A 23318-nucleotide genomic window follows, 5' to 3' on the forward strand; every position below is an offset into this window, starting at 1 on the left:
CATCATTTTATTCTCATTCTGTGACTCTCACAGGGCCTTGCCAGTTTAACTTAGTCCTGATGTAATTCACCTGATACTATTCTAGTACTGGAACAGAATAACTCTCATAGTTGTGTCAACTTCAAGAACAGGCATAATTCTGGTAGTAAACACTATCTGCTTCTCTCCTACTAAAACCACTACTGACAACTTAAGATTTTGTGCTCAAAACATTTGACACAAATATACAACAGCCCTGGGTTCAATATAAGGTAATAGCATGGTAATAGCATGGTGGGAAGATATCAATCAAATGTGCCATCTGTCAATTCTAGTTATTAGTTATGTGATATTTCACATTTGATTCAATATTTCACTCACTAATTGCAGGTATGTCACTTCTTGTCCAGGGGTGCAAGTCATGCACAGCTGCCTCCTGCATATCTCAGTGGTTGTGAGTGACAGCTGCAAACTCTGTAATACCCATGTCTTATTGTGAAACACCCACACTATCAGAGACACACCTAGATACATTTCCTTGGTCTCTAAAGGCTTCTTCTGCCTCTGCAGAGAAAATAAAAATTGGTATTTTGTACTGGTTTCTCAGAGATGTTGTTTCATGGGTTCAGACTCTGGTGGTGTTATAGATTACGACAAAACTACCTGAGAATCTCTTTTTACCTAATGGGGCCCGCCTGCCATGGACTGGATACAGTGAAGACAGCTCTTGTTTCCTTCATATTTGTGCGATGTAAGGGCAAGTCCTCCCAGAAAGCATGGTGCCACCTTGCACTTTACATACATAAGAATGGCCTGACTACATAGAAATTCTTTTTTTCTGTAGCACTCTATGGGGATATTGGAGCAGGTTCCAAAGGACAAACATCATTCTTAATGAAGGGATGATGACTTATATAAGGATGGCTCAAAAAAGACATTTTTAGTTTTCAAAATTCAGTCAGGAAGTTGTATTTATCCAGTTAATATAAGTAGTTTAAGTGTATATAGTGGTTAGAGGGAACCATTTCCGAAAATAATACACAATTTCCTCTCTTTTTTTTTTTTTTTTTTTTTTTTTGAAAACCTTTATTTAACAGTTCAATAAGAACAAGTATGGGCCTACAACCCCCCAGGGCCGGCCGCTAAGCAATCAGGGCAATAACGACAAGTACAAACACAGGCAGCACTTCGGGGAGCAAAAACGTACTACTAATACTGTGAACAGCGTAAGTAGGGCACCAGGAGAAAAAGGTTTTCATTTTATAATGAGACAAGGCAGTAGGATCAGGTGACAAGCAATTTTAAAACAACAATCACGGAGCTGCAGAGTAATGAACGTTAGCGATTTACAGCAATCTGTTAGGTCGATGGCGCAAACACAAGAACATCGGGATGGGGAAGAACATAATATACAGTTGCGCCCGCAGTCCCCCGCCAAAACTCCCCAAGAACACCTCGGAAGTTGTGAACACATGGAACGGCAACGAGGCATAACAACAGGGAGTGTATCACGCTGATCCCAGAAAAAGAAAAAACAAAAAGAATCAGAGAAGAAAAAGGAGGCCATGGAAAAAGAGATGAAAGAATACAGAATCCCCTCCCCCAACCCCCCACCCTGCACCTCTGCAAATGAGTACGGCCCCCCCCCCCAGCAGTGTGCCTGTCGCCCTGGAACCAGACCCGAAATATAGGAGAGTAGGGAAAAAGAAGTAGGAAAAGACCCCCACCAGGCGGGGGGGTAGAGAAAGTATTTATAAACTTGGAGGAGGGCCTTCATAACAGACCCCCAGCGTTCTCCCTCCCGCACGGTAAGGTTCCCCTAAAGTGAACAAGGAACAGCACAAAGACAATCTTCTCAAACCACGATGGGGAGCATTATGCACCTATTGTGCCAGTAGCCATGTCAGGAGAGCACGCCACCCCTAAGCCCGCCCGTCCACTAGGCGACCACCCCAGAGGGGCCAGCCTCATCCCTGACCACTCTTCGGAATTCTGCCCATGCCAACCCCTCGACCCAGCACCATACCCAATGTTCCTAGGCAGAGAAATGTCCGACAACGACAGAGAAGCGACACACACAGGTGGGGTGGAAGTCTCTGAGGAACACAGTCCGCCGCGTGAAGAAACAGGCTTCCCAGGGCTGCCCTAGGATCTGCACTGCATGCAAGGTTCAGGGAGGCAGAAGCAGCCAAAGCAGACATTAGTTGCTGGAGTTGTCCCTGGGTCGTAGGAGGGCATGTACGGGACGAGGCCACCACAGCACACACAGGTCCATCGCCTCCGGGAGAGATCAGGCCCTCAGAAGGTCGAACACACTGTAGCATACTGGCCGGGGCGTCCAGTCGTGCACTAACCTCAGGGGTGGCCGCCACAGCATCCTCCTGCGCGCAGTGTGGGTAGTCTTTGTGTTCGTGTGGACAGACGGGCCGCCACTGCCCCAACTCCGACGCCACACCATCGAGCCTACTCCCTAAGATCACGAAACCATGAACCAAGGAGGAGTGAAGAGTACCAAGAGCCTCGAGGAGGTCGCCGTACCCCAGCTCAGCTCTCTGCGCTCTTGACGCCATACTCCCAGAAGTCGTACGCTCACAGGCCCGCCGCGGCCCAGCGGACAGGATGGTAGGCTTCATCGCCCAAAGATGGCCGCCAAGTATGCCCGACCCTCACCGGGGCCGAGACAAGCGTCGCGGTGTCCACGTCGCGGGTGACCGGGTTCCGGGGGCAAGCAAAAAACTATCCTTGGTCACGGGCAACAGTCGTCCCCACCACGGACCCCCGCCGCGATCGGGGCAGGATACGGACGGCGGCCGGGCAGCTCACCAGCAAGGCAGGGGCAGCCACCGGAGGATCTAAAATTTGCACCCCGGTCATGCACTCGGTCCGCTACGCTGGGCAGTAGAAGTGACCATGCCGAAATGTAGGCCGAGTTTGGCACCGCTCCGGTGACCGACTCCACCCAGTCACCACTGGCCGCTGTTGTCGCACTGCCACCCGGCCACGGCGTCCATTCGATGTCCCGGCGCCAGGGCCGCGCCGGCCGCAAAGTTCAGATGCAGTTTTCTCCGGTGATACCGCAGCTAGAAACTTCGGAGTCAGACAGTCGGGAGCCCCCCTCCTTCAGAAACACGACCACGTAGCACAGGTTGAGGATCTCAGGCAGGATATCCGTGCGGGATGCGGAGGTTCACACAATTTCCTCTCTTAATTCACGTTTCTAGTCTCCATTGGAGTAAAGATTCTGGGCCTGGTTATGACTTAGACTGAGGAAGACTGCCAAGCCGTTGGCATTCCCGCCCACTAGATTACAACAGTAATCCAGGGCTGGGAGTGCGGTTGTGTTACTGTGGCAGCATGTTGTGGCCCGTAGACAGAGCCTGCAAGACATGCCGCCGCAGTACATCGCCTTGTGCACGTTGGGTGGACAGTGTGGCATGCACCATATTGCGCATGCCACACAGTGCTCCCACAACAGTACACTTTGGGCGTCACATCATGTGCCATCAACTTGCACCTCCATGGGCAGATCTGCCAGGGGCCCTGTTGAGGGCTCCTTCACAAGCATTTCCGCCAAGCATATCATGGCAGGGTCTCTGCCATGTACTGCTTGGTGGCAAGGCAGGTCGGTGCCGGCATTGGCACTGCCGCAATTCCCGACTGCTTTCCCCAATGTGGCGGGATCCTGGCAGTGGGAGCGTTCATGTGGTGGTCCCACCACCACCATCGTAATCGGGCGGGAGGCCTGAAACGATGGCGGCGGTCGGACCGCCATCCACGGGTATGGGACTGCCGTACTCGTTATTAGGCCATTCGTTTGTGTCCTGAACACTGAATGTGATGAGACAGCCCGAACCCGATAATCCTGAATACTGTTCTTTTGCGTACAACACCAACTGCTGCTCACTTTAGCAAGTCATATATGTTCCCATTAATATGGCTGTGGAACATCAGTGTTCCTCACACATGTAACACTCCTTACATAGCTGAGGGACATGAATTTTCTCTGCTCAGTAAAGCATGACTACATAGCTATGTGTCTTCTCTACAGCATTCAATGGGATTCTTTGTGCGAATCTAAAGGACAAATATCAGAGTTAAGGAAGGGCTACTAACCCATACAAGGAGAGCTAAACAGGAAGACCTCAATTTGCTAAATTCAGTTAGGAAAGTTAATTCTACCAGTTAGTATAAAGTGTAATAATGTATAGTGGGAACCAGTACCAAGAATTATGCTGTCTTTTTTCTCTCCTTACCTACACATTTTGTTTATAGTCTTCACTGGAGTGAAGATTTAGTTTGAGTCCTGAACCCTGACTTGAATGAGACAGTCTAAACCCGACAATCGTGAATCCTGTGCTTTTAGATGCAACCGAAACTCCATCATTCATAACATGGGCTATTTTCTGCTTTCAATGATGCGTCCATATCCCGGATTGACAGAATGCATTAGGTGCTTACAAGTGGACACTGCTTTGGTAACGGTTTGTCCTCCTTTTACAGCTATGATCTTACTACTGTATTTGCACCCTTAGCTCTAGGGGTTTCCTATTATGCTCTTGACACACTTAGGGGATAGAGGACCAGATGTACTAAACTCTTTTGTGGTCGCAAACCCTGTGATTCACAAAATTCCAAGTTTTGCAACTGCAAAAGTCCCATTTCTAATGTGCAAAACTAATTTTACAAGTTGGAAAAAAGTTTTTCAAACCTGTAAAATGGATTCTTCAACCCATGATTAATTGCAATTTGGAAGGGGCATGAAAGGGGCGTTTAATCCTAATTGCAATCCGATATTGAATTGTATTAGTACATAGATAAGTTTGCAAAATATGATTTCATTTGCAAACTTTGGTGTGCAATTTGCAAATACTTTTAGCAAATAGAATAGCAGTACATCTGGGAGTCACTATGCTGTTTGTCTTTGGATCTACATAACTAGACAATACTGCTAAACTAGGTATTAGTAACATTGATTGTCTACAGTGTAAAGAAATGTCAGAACTGTGGCATTATGTTGGTATATAAAGAGCTATCACTATCATCACAAATTTCTACACTGGGTTGTATATCTTGCACATGATGCACATTGAAATATTTGTGAAACACTAAAACGTGTACAATTTGCAGTAAGGTGACACTTGCACAGGACACATCTGGCAACAAAAGAAATGTATCTCTGTTTATCAGGCCCATGGCATAGCCAATGAGTACCCAGAAATTCAGTTCAGTGGGCCATTATGAGAAGAAAGACGCAAGATGTTACAACTTCTTTCAGTTCCTAGTGGAGCTCATTTCAATTCCACCTTTCTTTCTTCCATAACTCTTTCTGGTTTTCGTACAATGTTTCCTGGAAGATAGTTTCCACTTGCTGGGCAAATGCTGGGGCCCCCTCTTCCAGAGCATTAATTGCTTGCAGGACAAGTGGAGTCCTTGCCCTAGAAAGCCCATTGCTTGCAGGCCTTAAGGGTATGACAGAATTGTACTTGTGCTGTTTGTTAATGGAGTTAATTAGACATGTATAGGTCTGGTACTCACACCAAGTCTCTTTCAGAAAGTTCTCTGTTAACAGGATTATGGTCCAAGCTGATCCATTCACAGCATCCTCCAAATTTTGTAACGTATGACGGCCGCATGGCATTTCAGCAAAAATTATCCCTGGTGCAATGTGAAATTGGTTTTGTAGCATGGCCTGAATTCTGATGGCTTCTTCAATATCCCTTTCGCTGTGCAAAATTACAAACTTGTAAAACATATTGCTATCATTATCGCACCACAATATCTCATTGGTGGTGTTCATAGCAGCTTCAGGAACTTCCTCCAACTTCTCAGAAATTACGTCAGACCCACTTGTTCCTTTCATTTCATTTGCAGTTGTGTTCTTTTCTTCCATCTCTTCACTCTTGTTAGGAGGCAGGTGATTTTCTTTGGAATTACAAACTCCCATCACTATTTAATTTACTTCATCCTGGTGTCAACCTAAATAAAAAAACACAGTTCAATGAATCAAAAAACATACATTTCTAAGAATGAATTATCAACATTTTAAGAAAGAGTCTGGAGTAGAATATCAACCTTATACCAACATGCTAAAATTGCAACACATTGCAAGACATTAATTTGACTGCAAAAGAAGATTATCATTATCATTCACATGGAGAAAAAAACATTGTAGCCATACTGGATCTTAAAGAGGATAAAGGGAAACGGTACATGATACAGAAAAGGATAAATTGGAGAATGAGGTGGAAAGAGGACAATTGTGATTACAAATGTTCTGAATAGTCATTTAGTTCTGAAGCCAGTCATATTTGTGTAACATTCTCTGAGCACTAGGGCAATTTGAGATATTGAAAGAATGTCCAATGCTATTTCCGGTTCAGTCAGTGGGACAGACTGACTGAGACTCCCGTTTCAATAGCCCAACACAATATTATCACAGGTGAATGACACTTTTTTGATTTGGCTTCTTTGAATTGATCTTCTCAGCATATTACATCTGCAACAGTTTTGTCAGCAGCCTTGTGTGTACTTCTTTAGGTTTACCTAGCTTTGTAATTTGGCTACTTTAATAAATTATGTTTTGCCTGTGTATTCCTTTATTTTTAAATTGGTGGCTTTGCTCCCCTAATTTCTCCATTGTTTACCTACTTAGTATTATTTTTTCATATACATAATTTGGAGGATATATCACAAGGATTCACGCAGTTTTGTCTGTTTTTAGCTGGTGGTATTTCTTCCTTTGACCCAGCACTCTGTCTATCTGAGCATCTCTTAACCGTACTTTACCGCATTTCTCTACAGCACGTTGTAAGCAATCTGAAGAACTCAACAGCATGAAATTCAAGCTGCAGCCGGCTACATGCGCTCAGTCTCTTCTGCCCAACTGTTGCACCCAGTGTATCAACACTCCTAGATATATGTCTACAGCTCACTGTGTGTAGGGAGTGAAGCTGCACCACACTAAGGACCCATAAAGCTTAAACAAGTCTTGGATTGAGTTTGTTACATTCCAGCTGGGACGAAACCTGCAAGCACAGGATAAACTGTGGTTTTTGATGGTTTCAAAACTGATTTGCTTACAGTTCACAATTGGAAGAAAGTGAATTATTATTTGGGGTGTGCCTACCTCAAGAAATAATAACAACTTGTGTCAGGATGACGCCTCAAAGTCACTAAGTCAACCTGAGATCAACCCCTTGGTAGCTACTGCAGAGAACAGACAGGTTTAACTTAGGGCAATGTGAAAAGTATTTATGCAGTACCAAAACAGTAATCAAATCATAACACTAATGAACAAAAAACCCAAACTAAATTAGAAAAATGTAATAAACAAACTGACACCAAAACAACAAAAATCCAATAAGGAGAACGGAAGATATACATTTTTAAAGGCTTAAGTGAAAACAGCATAAAAAAGTAAGAAATGCCAGGGAGGGGCATCTAGTGGGCAGAGAAGGCACCTCTAAGATCTTACAAGGGAGGGGGGTTGGGTTTGTGAGGGGTGCCCTTGGGTATGGGAGGGGTGCTCTTGCGTTTTGTGTTTGGTAGTGGTAGGTTGAGATGTGGAAGGGGTGGATTTACATTTGCTGGGGGTGGGTTGAGTTGGGATGTGGAAAGGGTGAGTTGGTGTTTGGAAGGGATAGATTGGCATTTGGTAAATGTGGGTTGGGATGTGTGTAAGGGGTGGGCTGGGGTGTGGAACGGGTAGATTGGCACTTGCTAAAGGTGATTTGGGGCTTGGTAGGGGTTACAGCAAGGGCAAAAAGGATATCTTCAACAGGAAAATGGGTAGGGTGTTCAGCAGGGGGTAGGGTTTGGAAGGTAGAGGGAGTGTCAGTGTCTGATGTATATGTGTCTGGTGAGGGTGCAGGTGCCTGTGGGTCTGGTGTATGTTGTGCTCATTTGGGTATGCCTTACGTCATTGGTGTCTGTTGTTTGGATGAGTGTGGACGTTTGAGTTTTGTCGGAGTGAATTCTAATGTGTGTGTGTGTGTGTTTGTGGATGGGTGTGCTGTGGAGGTGCCGGTGTGTGGTTGTGGTGCATCTGGGTATGATGGTGGCTGCGGTGCCTGTGGATGTGCTGGGTGTGGTTGTGGTGCATGTGGGTGTGATGGTGGCTGCCGTGTCTGTGGAGGTGGTGCATGTGGGAGTGGTGGTGGCTGCAGTGTCTGTGGAGGTGGTGTGTGTGGTTGTAGTGTGGTGCATGTGGGTGTGGTGGTGGCTGCGGTGGCTATGGGTGTGCTGGTGGTGGTGCATGTGTATGGTGGTGGCTGCTGTGTCTGTGGTTGTGCTGGTGGTGTCTGTATGTTTGGACGTGCACCTGTGTTTTTTATGTTTCTGTGTTGGTGTGTTGCTTGTGTCTGTGTGAGTGGGTGCGTGCAAAGGTGTGAGAGTTCTTGAGGCAGGTCTGGGAATAGGGAATTTCGATGGGGATGGGCAGGAGGTAGGGCACAAGGTTGGGATGGTTGGGAGGCAGTGTCAGTAAGGAGGCTAGACCTTAAAAAGATCACTGTAGAGCCAGACATAGCACTATGAATGCCTTCCAGGTAGGATACCATTTGTTGAAATTGGCAGCCAAGCCCCTAAATGGCATTCAGTAGTACAGTCTGGCCTACAGATATATTCTGGAGGAGTTCAATAGCTTCCTAACTTGGTGCAGCCGGGGAGGCAGGGGATAAGGTGTCTGCAGCAAAGGAGATAACCAACCATTTTGGGGGATGGGTTTGGCCAACTGGTGGGGGAGCAAGAGAGAGGGTGGAGATGGTACTTTGGGTGTCGGACAAGGATGCTGTTGATAGACTTCCTGTAGGGTCTGCCACCACTAGGGAGTGTTCGCTGGAGGAGGCCTCCAAAGAAGATGTAGAGCAGCTGGCCGCCTCCATTGCACTCCCCTCACCCTCCGTACCAGTGATGTCCACACCCAAACCACAGTGATCAACTGCTTCCCCACCTACGTTGGCAACTTCTCCTTTGTCTTCTCCAGATGATTCTGAAATGACATTTACAATAGTTTTATTGAATCTGTGTAAACAGAACTGATCGGCACCTTTGATCACAAAACAGTTTCCAAGTTTTCAGATTTAACCTGCTTCACGGCTCTTAAACTTTAGTTCTACATTAGCATAAGCTTATGCTTGTATGCAACATTTTCAGTAAACATTTAGTCACAGTAATGCCATTCCCAATGAATGCTCCTATATCATACCCCTGACTTTGGCTACCCTTTGTAGTTTAGAAAAGTGAACTGATGTCACCAAAAAGGATATTAACCAAAAATACCTTTGTACAGCATGCTCACAAGGCCCTAAATTCTGTTTTCTTTTCATTCTCAATACGTAAAATAGGAATAAATGTGTGTCAACAAATACTGCAATGTTGTACCAATATTAACATAAACTTAAAACAGGTTACCTTTGTTTGGGCATTTCGCAATGGTAACACTTACTTCAAGTCACTAAAGTATATGTCAAATGCCAAAAATTATAAATTAATTCTGTAGTGAAGTACCTTAGCAATGTATCACATACTATGTAGATACCTATGCTATTGAAGACAGTCAGAAACAAATATTTGGGTGGATTGACAAATGACCCCTACAGCATGAATTAATACATAGCCCTTGAAACATTTCTAATATACTATAGTACAGAGCAAAAACATTTTCACATTCGACTCCTAAATATTTCTAGTTATTTGAAATTTGTTGTATCTTTGTGAAAATGTTTCACTAAACATGCTGGCTTTCACTGTAATCAAACATTTGTAGAACATCACAGTAATCATTACATACAATGATTCATATAGGATAATTACTTCAAAGATTCAAATGTAAATCACAATATGAAACATTACACCTTGATGCATTTCAACATTTACCTAATGAGTCATGCCTTTGGTCTGATTCTGAGTTTTCCTGATGGTATACTCCTACATATATGTGATGAAACATTCCATCTTCCAAAATCCCTTAAAGGTTCCCATTTTTTTCCATCATTGATTTTTCATCTGTACATGACAAAGGACATTGAGAAATGCTTTTGGGTATGTTTTACTCTGGCACCAATGTGTACACATTCCTGTCTGTGATTCATCAAACATTGTATGCCTATTATTTGTCCAAAAACAGACTGTCTTACAAACTCATTTGTGAAAGAGTAAGACATCATGCCAATTTGTCACTTTTACCATATATGAAACAGCGTTTCTTATGCTAAACACAATTTGGATACGTTTTGATTCCAAAATGTAGCTCTCAATTCTAATGTCACTAGTCATTTTGGATCACATGCTCAATGGTTTGTGTAGAATCCTAACTTACCAATGTGACTTTTGGTATATACACTGTATCATAAGTGCCTAACTAGTGTACTATATCACATGTAATAAGGCTACCATTACATCATCCACAACAGTGAAGGAGCATCACACCAGCCAATATAAAGACTATTGGCATGTCTGGTACAACTGTCCCTCCAGACATCAAAGAACCTGATGTATATGTGGAGTTTAGGCAGCCATGTGTCTGCTTAGAACGTTCCTTTGGTAGTGAACAGGAATCAGGTAGGATCCTTTCCAAAAAATTTATAAACAAAGCACATCATCATACACATTGTGCAAAATGTACACCTTCAAGAACTCTTCTTGTGCTTTGGACAGGGGTCACCCTTTAAGTTGATGGGAAAAATCCTGCCTGTAACAAACAATTTGCCATGTAAAACTCTGATAAGAACTTACCCTCTTGTTGCTGCTTTTGGGCCCTCAACTGCCCATCAAGCTCTGGATAGGTCTCCGCACAAATATGAGCCATTAGGGGCAGGGGTCAGGGTGCAGTGCACGTGTTTCCCACATTGGGAGGACAGACTGAGCTGGACTTCAGTTGATTTTCTGGTCCAGCATCATAGATCATCCCACCTCTTGCAGCAATGGACGCTGCACCACTTGTAGACCCCAAGGGTCCGCACCTTACTGGCGATGGCCATCCATATGTCACACTTCTGATGGCGGTTGACCTGTATGGATACAAGAAATGAAAGAAAAAAACAATGGTTTTGTGATTTTCTGTTTGTATTGAAAAATGTTCTACATCACTAGCATGACTCATAAGTTAGCATACAACATGTGTATTTTCACATGATGACCAAAACCAATATCTTAATACAAACTTTTGTAGTGACCTGTTGACTACCCTCATCCCATGTCATGGTGTAAACTCACCAATCCAGGCCTGTGGCATCATCTAGCCCATGGAGCTCCTACATATTCTGTAATGTGACCTACTTCTGATCGGTGCAAAAGATTGTGTTCTACTGAAGGCTAAACATAAATACTTAAGGCACAGAGAATAGTGGCCCCTGTGAGTAAGGGGCCTTCAGTTTGACCAGGAGACATTTTGAAATGGGAGTAAAGTGTTATGAAGTGTTATCTCAAGAAGTTAGGTTAACTCTCCCTTTCAACTATTGGCCATTTAAAATCATTCAGTGGCATATTTTTAAACACACCTCAAAATTTGACCTGGCAAGGATATATGTTTATGACAGATGTACCTCAATGCTTCAGTTGCTCGTCCCTGTGACTCAGCCCCAGCCTACACATTATTCTGACTGAGTCCTGTTCATTGTCAGGCCTTATTATCTGCAACCTAATGATCATGATGTCACATGAAACAACCTTCCCTTAACTTTTACATTAAAAAATGACCTTGTGCCCATCTAATAAATGACCTCAAGGCTGTGTGCTACTCTGAAGCATTCAGGGAGTTACTGGTAGCTCCCATACAACTCTTTGGAGAGCCCTGATCTAGGCTGAGTGATTTTGGGAAGATACACATATCAACATCATTTTCATTTGGTGTATACAAAACATTCTGTCAGGAACCTGGTGAATGCCCTTACCATAGGGCAGTGTTATCCCAAGAGACATAGAGTAGTAATCAAACCCGCTACTGTGAATTATTGGTTTAATGTAAACCCGGCGAAAAAGACCATTTCAAGATGGCCGCCGCGTTGCCCACAAAGTATCAGAGCCTCCGAAAGTGACGTTCTAGTCTTGAAGGCTTTTCGGAATGATGCGGCTCGCGAGCGCGCTCAACTGCGCACTTCAATTTGAACCTGAGGTAGAGAAGTCCGAATTCGAAGCGCGCTTCCTTTTAAGTACTTAGCGGAAGCGGCGCTTACTCAAAGATATAGTTTCACAGAGGGAATTATTTCCCATTCAAGTGTGCGTAGTACTCGTGTCCAATTCTTATTTGGGACATTGCTAAATCCGCATTGTGAGAGGCCAGTTGTTGAAGCCTTCCAGGAATTTCGAGAGTCCAAGGTTGGTGTGCCCTGATTCTTCACAGCCAAGTAAGCCAAGAATATATCCTGCTACAGCGCTAAGGAGACTGCAAGTTTGGAGCAGCGCGTTGCCTCTGTACCATTCCTTCCTTGCGAACTTCCCTTTCCTTTCCTTCCATTCTATCCTTCCTTGATCCTTTTTGCGCGTACCTTCCAGAAGCCATTTATCTTCACTATGTCAAGGTGAACTGAACCAGACTTCAGGAAGAGAGACTTCATGAGAGACTTTCATTCAATTAGACTAGTATCCTGAACATTTGATGAGAACCATATGAGATAGGTCTAGCTACCATTTAGGTAGGAGACGTCCATTTCCCAGTTAGTAGAAGAAAGGTAGAAAGTTGTGCTGTGATATTAATGTAGTGTCTTCTATATGTGTTAGGAAGCTGCAGTTCCAGGCCAGTTGGGACTGAGAGACCTCAATACAGAAGAGGAGCCTATACTCCAGCCATACCTGGTAGGATAGAGTAAGAAGTGAATAGTTTAGTAATGAGCAGAACTGTTATGTGTATTTGAATGCTTCTTTTCCCCTTATGTGCATTAGGAATCCCAGAAGACAGGAAAACAGAAGACAAGGGAATTCAGGTCCAGCTCGAGTGTCTTTCTCTTCTCTGTCCACTCCCCTTTCCCCCTGCTTAGAACAGCTGCTTAACGCAGTGTGTTCTGAGAGGAAGGAATTGGGAATAAGCTTCTTCTGCCTCTGTGGAGAATCGACGGCCTTGACACATTCTTTTATGTACAATTGTGTTTTCTAATTTAGATCATGTGAGTTTTCAATGTAGCACATGTATTCCAAACATATAGACAGATATATCTCTACATACACACCAATTAGAATCTAGGCCTTCACTAATAATGTTGTTTCTTCACACTGTAAAGTGCTTAGAAATCCCCAACATCATTGTCCTTTGTAAGGGATTAAAATGTATGGCACTTCACATCATTTTTGAAGGATTCTGTTAAAAAAAAAAAAAGAATGTGTAAATAATACATTTGAAATGTATTATTTACACATTTCTTTATTTATTTTAGGCCATAAATGTAATTAGTGAAGCATAAAGGACAAAAAGGAAATATTTTATTAAAATATGTAGTAAAACCATATATATTTTGTACAAATACATGACTTTAGTGTTAAATATCAAATATGTTGCTGTGGAAAATGTTCAAATGTTTTACTAATGCAGACCAATTAACCCTGTGAGAGTGAGGAGACAACACCCTCAGGTGTACCACCCATTCCCAGACCTTGCCACCATGGAAAAAAGGGATAACATCAAGATGTTCAGATTGAATAGGCAAACTATAATGGATTTATGTCAGCAACTGGAGTCAGATCTTCAGCCTCACAACAGAAATCCCACATCTCTTTCACCAATTGTCAAACTCAGGGCAGTACTTCATTTTGTGGCAACAGTATCCTTCCAATATACTGTGGCAGTATCTGGTGAAAGTCACAACCAACTTTCAGTGGTTTGCTACAAGAAGTTATATCTTTAGTGATGAGACTCATCAACAGCTTCATCCAATTTCCATGGCAGCAGGATTTAGCCAAATGTGAAAGGGGACTTTTATGATTTGTGTCGCCTATCACATGTGGTTGGAACAAATGATCGCACAGATATTGCCTTAGTGCCACCACACTCCACAGAACAGGTCTATCAGAATTGGGAACACTTCCATTTAATCAACATAAACGTTGTCTGCTCAACGGATTTGTACATCAAAAGCGTCTGTGAGCTTTTCCCCGGCTCTGCCCATGATTCATTTGTCCTACGTAACAGCTCCATACCCCTGCAAATTTCACAACTTGGACCTGAGAGGGCCTGGCTTTTTGGTCGGTACAATCTTTCATAATATTGTTTGGGGAATTTCTAGTTGAATAATCTCAAACTGTGTTATATTTTTAGCCACTTTTTTGTCTTCTATCTAGGAGACTCAGCGTATCCCAACTGACCATAGTTGTTGGCACTGCTGAGGAATCCAACAATGCCAGTGGAAGTCCGCTTCAATGAGGCACATGGAAGAACACGGCAGCAGGTAGAGCGGGCTTTCAGGCTGGTGGAGCCCTCCTCTATTCACCCAATAAGTTGTGCACAAACACTGTGGGCTGCTGCATGCTTCACAGCATCGCCTGCGACGGAACATCCCTTACATCGCAGAGTATGGAGACCATGAAGAGCCACATGGTGAGGATCCTGGAATGCCAAATGAAGATGATAGCGGTGGAGAGGAAGGAGTTGACTTACATCAAGATGTCATTGGCAAGTTCTTATGAATGTAAGTATATCTTTACATATTATCACTTTCGCCGTTACACCAACTATTGATGAGATGATGAGAGAAGTATGTGGTGGTAATTTGTTAGGAAGGGCAAGCTAAGGGAAATTCAGGCCAGCGGTGTTTAGTGATCAAAGTTTTGATACATTAACTACTGTGTTCAGTTACATTGTTTATCTCTGATTGTTTTGTGAAACTGTGTCCTCCAGAAGTTGACTTTGTAATGTGTCTGTTATGTTATGTTTGATTGGTAATCGTTTGCTTTTGATCTGTTTTAGGTTTCGTCACCATGCCATCTTCATTTGGACATTTCAGAGTTGTGTCATTTGCAGGTACATGATGCTGTTTTGAAGTACAAAGGGAGCATGGGTTGATCCTGGGACAGACAGACAAAGATATTGGGTGTACAAATCTCACACCAAGGCATCTTGCACTGTGATTGAATGGAAGGTTTGAAGATTATATTGGACGTTTTCGCTGTCGTGTCTTGGAACTAAGGCAATATGTGTGCCATCATTAGCTCAAATCACATGTGGTAGTGGAGCCAAATTATGCTAATCTCCCTTCACATTGGCAAAATTCCTATTGTGTGTAAGGTGTATGTTGCTGTTGATGTGTCCCATCATTGTAGGACATACACTGTGTGGTACACCACTGAAACCTGGTTGTAAAATTCTGCAAGATATTAGACCGTCAATTGGAATAATCCTGTGTCTACTAAATGTAGAACTGCCATGTTTTTGTCTATTGGTGTTATTGATGAGGAATTCCCTATGTGAGCTGGAAGATCTGGCTCAAGCTAATGACATGAGTCAATGGTAATTTACCTATTCATTCTGATTTTTTAAGACATATCCCCTTCTTCCATGTTGGCATGGTCTGGAACTGGAAATGTGAAAACTGGCACTAAGTATTAGTGACATGTAATAATTGTTATGCTAGTGAAAATGTTGACAATTATTTGTAAAATGGAATAAACATAGTAGTAGATGATGTAATGGTATATATTTTTAGAAGTTATGGTTAAGAACTTTAGAAAAACATTACATATTTGCAAAATATCTATGTTTACACAATCATTTGATTTTCGTCATTGTAAAGTTATGATGGAGGGAAACATTGATAGAATTGAGATATACAGCACTAGTCTATGAGTTGTGAATTTATTGAACTAAATGTGAAGAAATTAAACAGGGTGAAAATGAAAAAACAAACCAAAAAGTGAAGAAGTCAGTCATGCTGAATGAAACCATAGCTGAAGAGCCACAATTGTTTAAAGTCCAATGTCCAAAATTACGACTGGCATCAGCAAGAAAAATGTGTCCAGAAGTAGTCCACAGAGTGAATGGTAGTCACACACTGAAGGAAATAAGGGTAGGGGTTTCTTGCTGGTGGTGGCAGAGGTCTTGTCATCTTCACCTCCTGATAATCTAGGTGGACCTCCCCTCCTGTGGGTGAGTGCAGGAATCCACAGTTGCATGGTCTGGGGTGGCTGCAGGTGGTTCTTCCGGTGGCAGGACCTCCATTCCTGTGGCAGATGTAGATGATCCAGATATTATAGGACCACATAAAGGGGTAGATGGTGCTTGGAAAGACCTGCGCATATGGGTGTAAATTTCCTACATCACCCCAGTCAGGGACCCCATATTGGAGTTGTGAGCCCCCATCTGATTATTGAGCTCCCTCTACAACTGCATCATCTCCCGGAGCTCGGTGAGTACCTGGCCCATCATGTCTTGGGACTGATGACAGGCTCCCAAGACTTGGTTGATGGTGGTCTGGGTGAGATTGACCCCAGTGATCTCACTATGCTTCCCCACAGAATCCCTTCCATGAACCCTAACCCCACTACCCTGTGTCCTTAGCTCATTATGCCCCATCCAACTGGGTCCTGGGTGAGCTGATGCTGGTGGTGCTGAGCTGCCACCATCACCCAGAACGGATGGCACACGATTGGTGTTATAGTTGTAGGAACACAGGAAGGGGAGGCTTCGGTTAGCTGAAATGTTACTGCTGGGGTGTGGGCCCAGTGAGACTCACTGGAGCCGTGTACCCATGCTGATACGATGGTCTAGGATCCTCACTGTCATCCAGATTACCAGAAGCATTGTCCTCACAGAAGGCTTGATCCTGGGCTGGAGTGGAGGTCTGTTCAATAGCAGATTCCTGGCCACATGCTCTGGCAGTTGGGCCTATTGCGAAATTGAGAACATTTTTATTAGTAAAAGTGTATGTTATACATCCAAATCTTTTGAGGCAAACAATGTAGATACCTAAAAGAAAAAAGGTAGAGATTATTATGATGATAGCTTTCAGTGGTATTGAACATATTACCTTGCCGTTTTGCTATTTCAAACAGTACAACTTCAAATAAGCAGGTAATAAGGTGTCTTGAAATGTTTATGAAGTGATTAGGAAGTATACCTAACATCTCCCATCCATTCAACCCAACACAGTGGAGAGGTGAAATGTGTAATTGACAATTCCAATGCCTATGTGACTTCAAAACAGACATTTACACAACTTGGATGTAAATTTTTGCAATTCCCACGATTATTCAGCATAGTTATTTTCATACCTTCCAATTTTTAGGTCTACACAGTTTGATTTGTGAAACTCATGATATCAATTCAATTGGTTGAGGAGAACAGAACAACATTAAATAAACAACACAAACTATTTTCAGAAGAGAGCATCGAATAGCAATTGATCACTACATGACACTTAACCATATGGGGAAATCTGTTAGACAAAAGAGAAAGAGCAATATAATATAGAAATATTCTTTTGAGAAAACATAAACAGGGCATCATGATAGTTGTAGTCATTTCAAAGACAACTTCCCAACACTTGCAAAATGATTAGTGGAACATATCTGTGGAAAATATGCAATTAAATTGGACAGACACTTACAATATAACACACAAAGGGGTAATGGGTTATTTGGTGTGCTTACACTTACAGACACCATACCATCATGTGACATGTAATGGAGATTGACATCTGTAATCTTAGATGCAACACAATACATTTACACAAACAATCCAAATCATTTTATACTGATACTTTGAGGTACTATTTTAGGAAAATATGTGCAGAACATACTGGCAACAACTGAGGACACTGAGGTTTAATGAGACTTTGTAAAGTATAACTTACCAGACTCCATTCCATCAGGTATTCGTGTCAAGGATTCAGGATGTAGGATCTGCAAGACCTTCTCCTCCCAGGGCATGAGTTGTAAGGGGGCCTGGGAGAACCAAGACCAGTCCCCTGGGCCTCCATGTGACACCTGGAGGCCAGGGAACGCACCCTACCACACAGGTCATTCCACCTCTTCCTAATTTCCTCCTGTGTGCACAGGTTGTTTGCTACAGCATTCATTCAGTCGACTACACTTGCCCACATTTGCCTTTTCAGATATTAGGGTGTATTTTGGACTTGGGCTCCGAACAATTGTGTCTCTACTCCTATGATTTCATCCAGCAAGACTGACAATTCTCCTTCAGTTAAACAGGGATTTTTGGGCCCTGGTATTTTGCAAAGAAATGTGATGAAATAAAAAAATGTTATCAGAAGGAAATAAATGAAAGAAGACAAAGGGACAAGAAACAGGGCAAAGAAACAAATTACCCTTATTTTAATGGCAAAAGTTCTGCTAGAAAATACTGTGATACAGAGGGATGGCAAAGGATAATGGTCTGTGCCAGTGGTCCTCCACCGCAACAACATTTGAAGTTGTAATATGGCAGACAGGCCACCGCAAGTCTGACGATCTTACAGCCACCAGACTCATAATCAGCCCCATGGACTTTACAGACCATGCTGTGCAGGAACAGTTTTGGGAGTTCCCATTGCGATGCCCATTTTCTGAGGCACCACTGTGGGAATGTAAAAAAAAAGGCCCCACCAGACACGAGAAACACTTGTAATCTGACAGGCACCCCGACCATGGGTTTGGTGGCAGCGGGGCAGACCCGGCGCCACACCGCCAAACTTGTAAACAGGCCGCTAGTGTCCAACACCTTCCCCTAATTCGTTAGATTGGAGTGAGAATAGTAAATGTACCTCTTTAGTATCCTATCCAAGATCTTCTCTGAGTTAGTTTAGATTGGAGTGTGAATAATATCCAACTCCTCTCTGAGTCGGTTTAGATTGTAGTGGGAATAGTAAATGTCACCTCTTTAGTATCCAACACCTTCCCTGAGTTGGTTTAGATTGGAGTGGAAACTGTAAATGTTACCCCTTTAGCACCCAACACCTTCCCTGTATTGGTTTAGATTGTAGTGGGAAAAAGTAATGTCACCCCTTTAGTATCCAACACCTTCTTAGAGTTGGTTTAGATTGGAGTGGGAATAGTAAATGTAACATATTTATTGTCCAACACCGTCCCCAAATATGTTTAGATTGGAGTGGGAATGGTAAATGTCACCCCTTAAGTATCCAACACCTTCCCTGAGTTAGTTTAGATTGGAGTGGGAATAGTAAATATCACCCATTTAGTGTCCAGCACCTTCTTCAAATTGGTTTAGAATGGAGTGAGAATAGTACATGTCGCTCCTTTAATGTCCAGCACATTCGTTGAGTTGGTTTAGATTGGAGTGGAAATAGTAAATGTGACCCCTTTAGTGTCCAACACATTCCCCAAATTAGTTTAAATTTGAAGTGGGAATAGTTAGTTATACCCCTTTAGAGTCCAACACCTTCCCCAAATTGGTTTAGATTGGAATGGGAATAGTTAATGTTACCCCTTTAGTGTCCAACACCTTCTTTGAGTCGGTTTAGATTGAAGTGAGAATAGTTAATGTTACCCCTTTAGTGTCCAACACCTTCGTTGAGTCAGTTTATATTGGAGTGGGAATCGTAAATGTCACTCCTTTAGTGTCCAACACCTTCTACAATTTAGTTTAGATTGGAGTGGAAATAGAAAATGTCACCCCTTTAGTTTTTAAAATGTTCCCCAAATTTAGTATAATAAACGGATTTCACACATATTTTTACAAATCTAATTCTTGACAATTTAAATGTATTGTATAATTTACATTTTGTGAAATATATTTGTAAAATAAAATAATAGAAATTTTAAAGAGAAATAAAGTAATAATCTTTTTAATTAAAAATAGACTTTATACTTGTTAGCATAGCATACATTTTCACATGTTATTTTACATTCAATATCATTTTTTTACATTTATTTAACTATTTTTACATACATTTTTGAAATATTTTTTAACATATTCATTATTAGTATATATTAAATAATTGAATATATTTTATACTGGTATTTAATTTATACTTTACAATTTTTGGAACAAATATTTAACATTTGTAATAATTTTTACGTTTTTTTAACATATATACATTTTTTTACTGTTTTTTCCATTGATTTCTATGGGAAGATAGTCTTTTTTTTGTTTCATTTGGAAGCAATCATTTTTTACCATTGATCACTAATTTGTAATCTATTTGTATCATTTTGGTTCATATTTACAAGAGGCAAGTCATGGTTAGGTGCTGCTGTTCTTTGGGCAAAAAGGAGAAAACAAAGAACCCTACCTGGTACCTTTAAACGGTGGATTAAATCACCTCACTTTAAGGATGCTCAAAAAAGAGTCATCTAGGAGTAATCATACAAGCACATATATATATATATATATATATATATACATCGAGCTAATACTAATACGAGATTGCGGGTGGACCGCCACCGACGCCCTGTTAGAGGTGGTCTGCCCACCATCAGAATGAGGGCCGTACTGTTTTGTAGCTGCAGAACTCTTACCTAATCCACATAATAAAAAACAATCAATAAGCAGCAAATCAAAATTCCGCAATTTTTTATAGAAAAACATTCTTATTATAATCATATTTAAATAGATGTGAATAACCATAAGTATATGCACATAACAACAAGTATCTCAGACACATACATGTCAACAACAAAACTTTTTACATGCTACGAAAGGACAAAAATACACAACCCCTACACACTCAACTCATAAACCATAGCATTCACACCTCAGTCATTCACTCTCTGACATGAAAACAAAAATCACAGAACACATAGCAGAACAAAGACATATGAACAATAGGTAAGAAGACCTTACAGATAAGGTCAGGAAAATACGACAGTATAACTGAAAGAGGGAGTTATTCATACCTCAATAATTACATATATATTCATTCTCAATCTGTTTTGGTTTATTATAAACCATATTTTTTAAATTAGATTTCCTTATTTTTCAGGATTCTGGAGTAATTTATTTTTTTAGAATCTTTTTTTCAGGTATTTTTATGGAACCTTCAGACTTTGGATTGCTTCAAAGTATTTCGATTGGCTTGCTAATATGTTTGCGTTTTGTTTTGGGATTTTTTGCATTTGTTTTATTACTTTTTGGTGGATTACTATTTTTTATTATGTGGATTAGGTAAGAGTTCTGCAGCTACAAAACAGTACGGCCCTCATTCTGATGGTGGGCAGACCACCTCTAACAGGGCGTCGGTGGCGGTCCACCCGCAATCTCGTGTATCGGTCCGACTATAGCATTACAATGCAGCCCGTTGGTCCGCAGAGGTCGGGGGTAGGACCGTTGCCTCTGACAGGCTCAAAGATCCTGTCAGAACGGCTGTCGGATTCCTAAGCACTACAATGGAGGTGGTGTCTGCACAGGCACCGCCGTAGAGATTAGGATATCCCTTTCTGAATGCCTGTTCATGGCGGTCCAACTGCCATGAACAGGCAGACCTAAATGGACTTTGGGGACCCCAAGCAGGGCCCCAGTACCTTGTGGGGCACATGTAGTATCCCCTACACACCCATGCACCGTGTGCCAGGCACCACAGGTGACTGGCACACGGTGCATGGATGTGTAGAAAATGCATTTTTCTAGTTCGGCGTGTGCTGCGGCCCTTTTCCTGGGCCACAGCACAGGCCGCACTAGAAAAATGCCTGCTCAACATTCATATCCTAATAGGGCGGGTGGAACCTCCGAATCTTTGTCGGACGGTTCTTGCCTGGCGTTTTTGTTGTGGGTGGGAAATATGGTAATAATTTGCTTATCTTGTGATTATGGTATTATTATGTGGTATTGGTTAAATTATGTGTTGTATTTATTTGAAGTCATTGATTGAGTTTTTTTAAAAGTTGGTTTGTTGCTTAGCATTATATATTGTTTTTATGTATTTATATTTATTTTTATTATATCAGTGAATGATAATTTTCTATTTTGTTATAATTTCTTTCACTGGTGTAATAAAATATTTATATTATTATTAAAAATATATATATTTGGTTTATTTTGTTAAGTGTATCTTGTGGTTTTTGAGGTCTATGAAGGGTTAATATGTATTTTAGAGGATAAATGTGGCTATTACTTCTACATAGTCTAGTCCTTTGTTTTTTATGAATATTTTGACTTTGCTTTGTAGTATCGCATACATTTTTAAGTTTGTTTGTTAAGTTTAGTGACAATTTCAGTAATAGGTTGTTCTATTCTCTGTATCTTTGCACTTTTTGTAATTCTTCAATAAATTTGTATAATGTAGGTTGTGTTCTGCCTTGTATGGATTAGAAGGCATTATGCCATCCTTCCACTGCATTGTTTGTTTTGGCTTCCTGAGCCAGGTTGCTGCCGTAGACATTATACCATTGTATCTGGATTTTGGCTTGGTGTCTGTGTCCTGACCGATGCAGTCTGCCATCTCATGTATCTTCAAAACAGTCCATTAGGGGAGTAAGTTTGTCTTCATTCTGTTGATAGTAAGGGCATTCTATTAGTATGTTATAGCTGTTAACTACCTCTGTGACAGGGATGTGGGCTAGTGCTATCATTTTCTTTACTTCAAATGAGAATTGGCTGTTAGTGGAGTTGTGAGAGGGATGGGCAGAAAAAGAAGCAAGGAGGCTGTATGTGTTTCTTAATATCGCTGTGTTTATATTTGCAGTTTAAGTATAGGTTGGTATATTCGGTCAGAGTGGTCCCCTGTAACTTCTTCCCTCTTCTTTCTCCTTCCAGATCATCTACTCATCCTGGAGGGGGTCCCTTCGCAGCTCAAAGGCAAAAGAAGAAGAATGTGGCAGTAAGTATATAGGATTTTTCAAGAAGGGTAATGATAGACACCTTCACCACACCCAGGTGATAGCGGGAATCCTAAGTGTGTGTAGAAATAATGGCACAAAAAAAAAGCAGTAGAGGATGAGACTTTATTTGATGAAAGGCTCCTATAATTGTACCCTCTTCCTCTTTTTATCTTTGTTTGGGGGAACCAGGAGATAACTACATTTTTCCAGGACTAGAGCAGAGTACTTCTATCCACTTATAGTGGGTTTCCAGACCGTTCAGTATCACTCTCTCGCCTGTTTCTTAGTGACACGCCCCCCTTCTAGATGTCACCCATATCCGTGAAAGGAACACAAAAAAGATACATTGATATCTGGTCTGGACTGAACTGAAGTCCACCGGTACCTCAAGCTGGTTTGGATGAATATATAAAAACTAAATTTAAAAACCTGAGCAGCCATCCTTTCCTTGTGTTTGCGTTGTTCGCCCTAAGATGTCAGAGTACGCCCAGATGTGGGTCCCTTGCTTACTTTGCCACTGGATTCAAGCTAGCCTGGCTGATGAGGGGTGTTACCTCGAAATCGGTCCCAGGATGCTTGTTTCCAGTCCAGGGAAGACCTGGCTTGGCAGTTCGGGATGGAGTTTTCCCATGAGGCGCAGGGTC

General features: G+C 42.0%; 1 protein-coding gene across 2 annotated transcripts in view; it reads right to left on the bottom strand.

Moving 5' to 3' along the window:
* Nucleotides 1-1063: 1063 nt before the first annotated feature.
* Nucleotides 1064-23318, bottom strand: part of TICAM2 (TIR domain containing adaptor molecule 2) — a 114678-nt gene continuing 92423 nt past the window's right edge. Inside the window, exons 3-5 of one of the 2 annotated variants that reach the window (XM_085632637.1) lie at nt 10714-10988; nt 8934-8968; nt 1064-5955 (exon numbers count right to left, since the gene is read on the bottom strand). In XM_085632637.1, the coding sequence (XP_085488763.1) occupies nt 5273-5923 (651 nt within the window). In that variant the 5' untranslated portion in view covers nt 5924-5955; nt 8934-8968; nt 10714-10988 and the 3' untranslated portion in view covers nt 1064-5272. Of the gene's footprint in view, nt 5956-8933; nt 8969-10713; nt 10989-13375; nt 16868-23318 lie in introns of those variants that run through there. The other variant, XR_014970338.1, reaches the window with a different exon arrangement.

This window comes from Triturus cristatus, chromosome 2_1 (genome assembly GCF_964204655.1).
Source record: "Triturus cristatus chromosome 2_1, aTriCri1.1, whole genome shotgun sequence".
NCBI classification, from domain to species: Eukaryota; Metazoa; Chordata; class Amphibia; order Caudata; family Salamandridae; genus Triturus; species Triturus cristatus.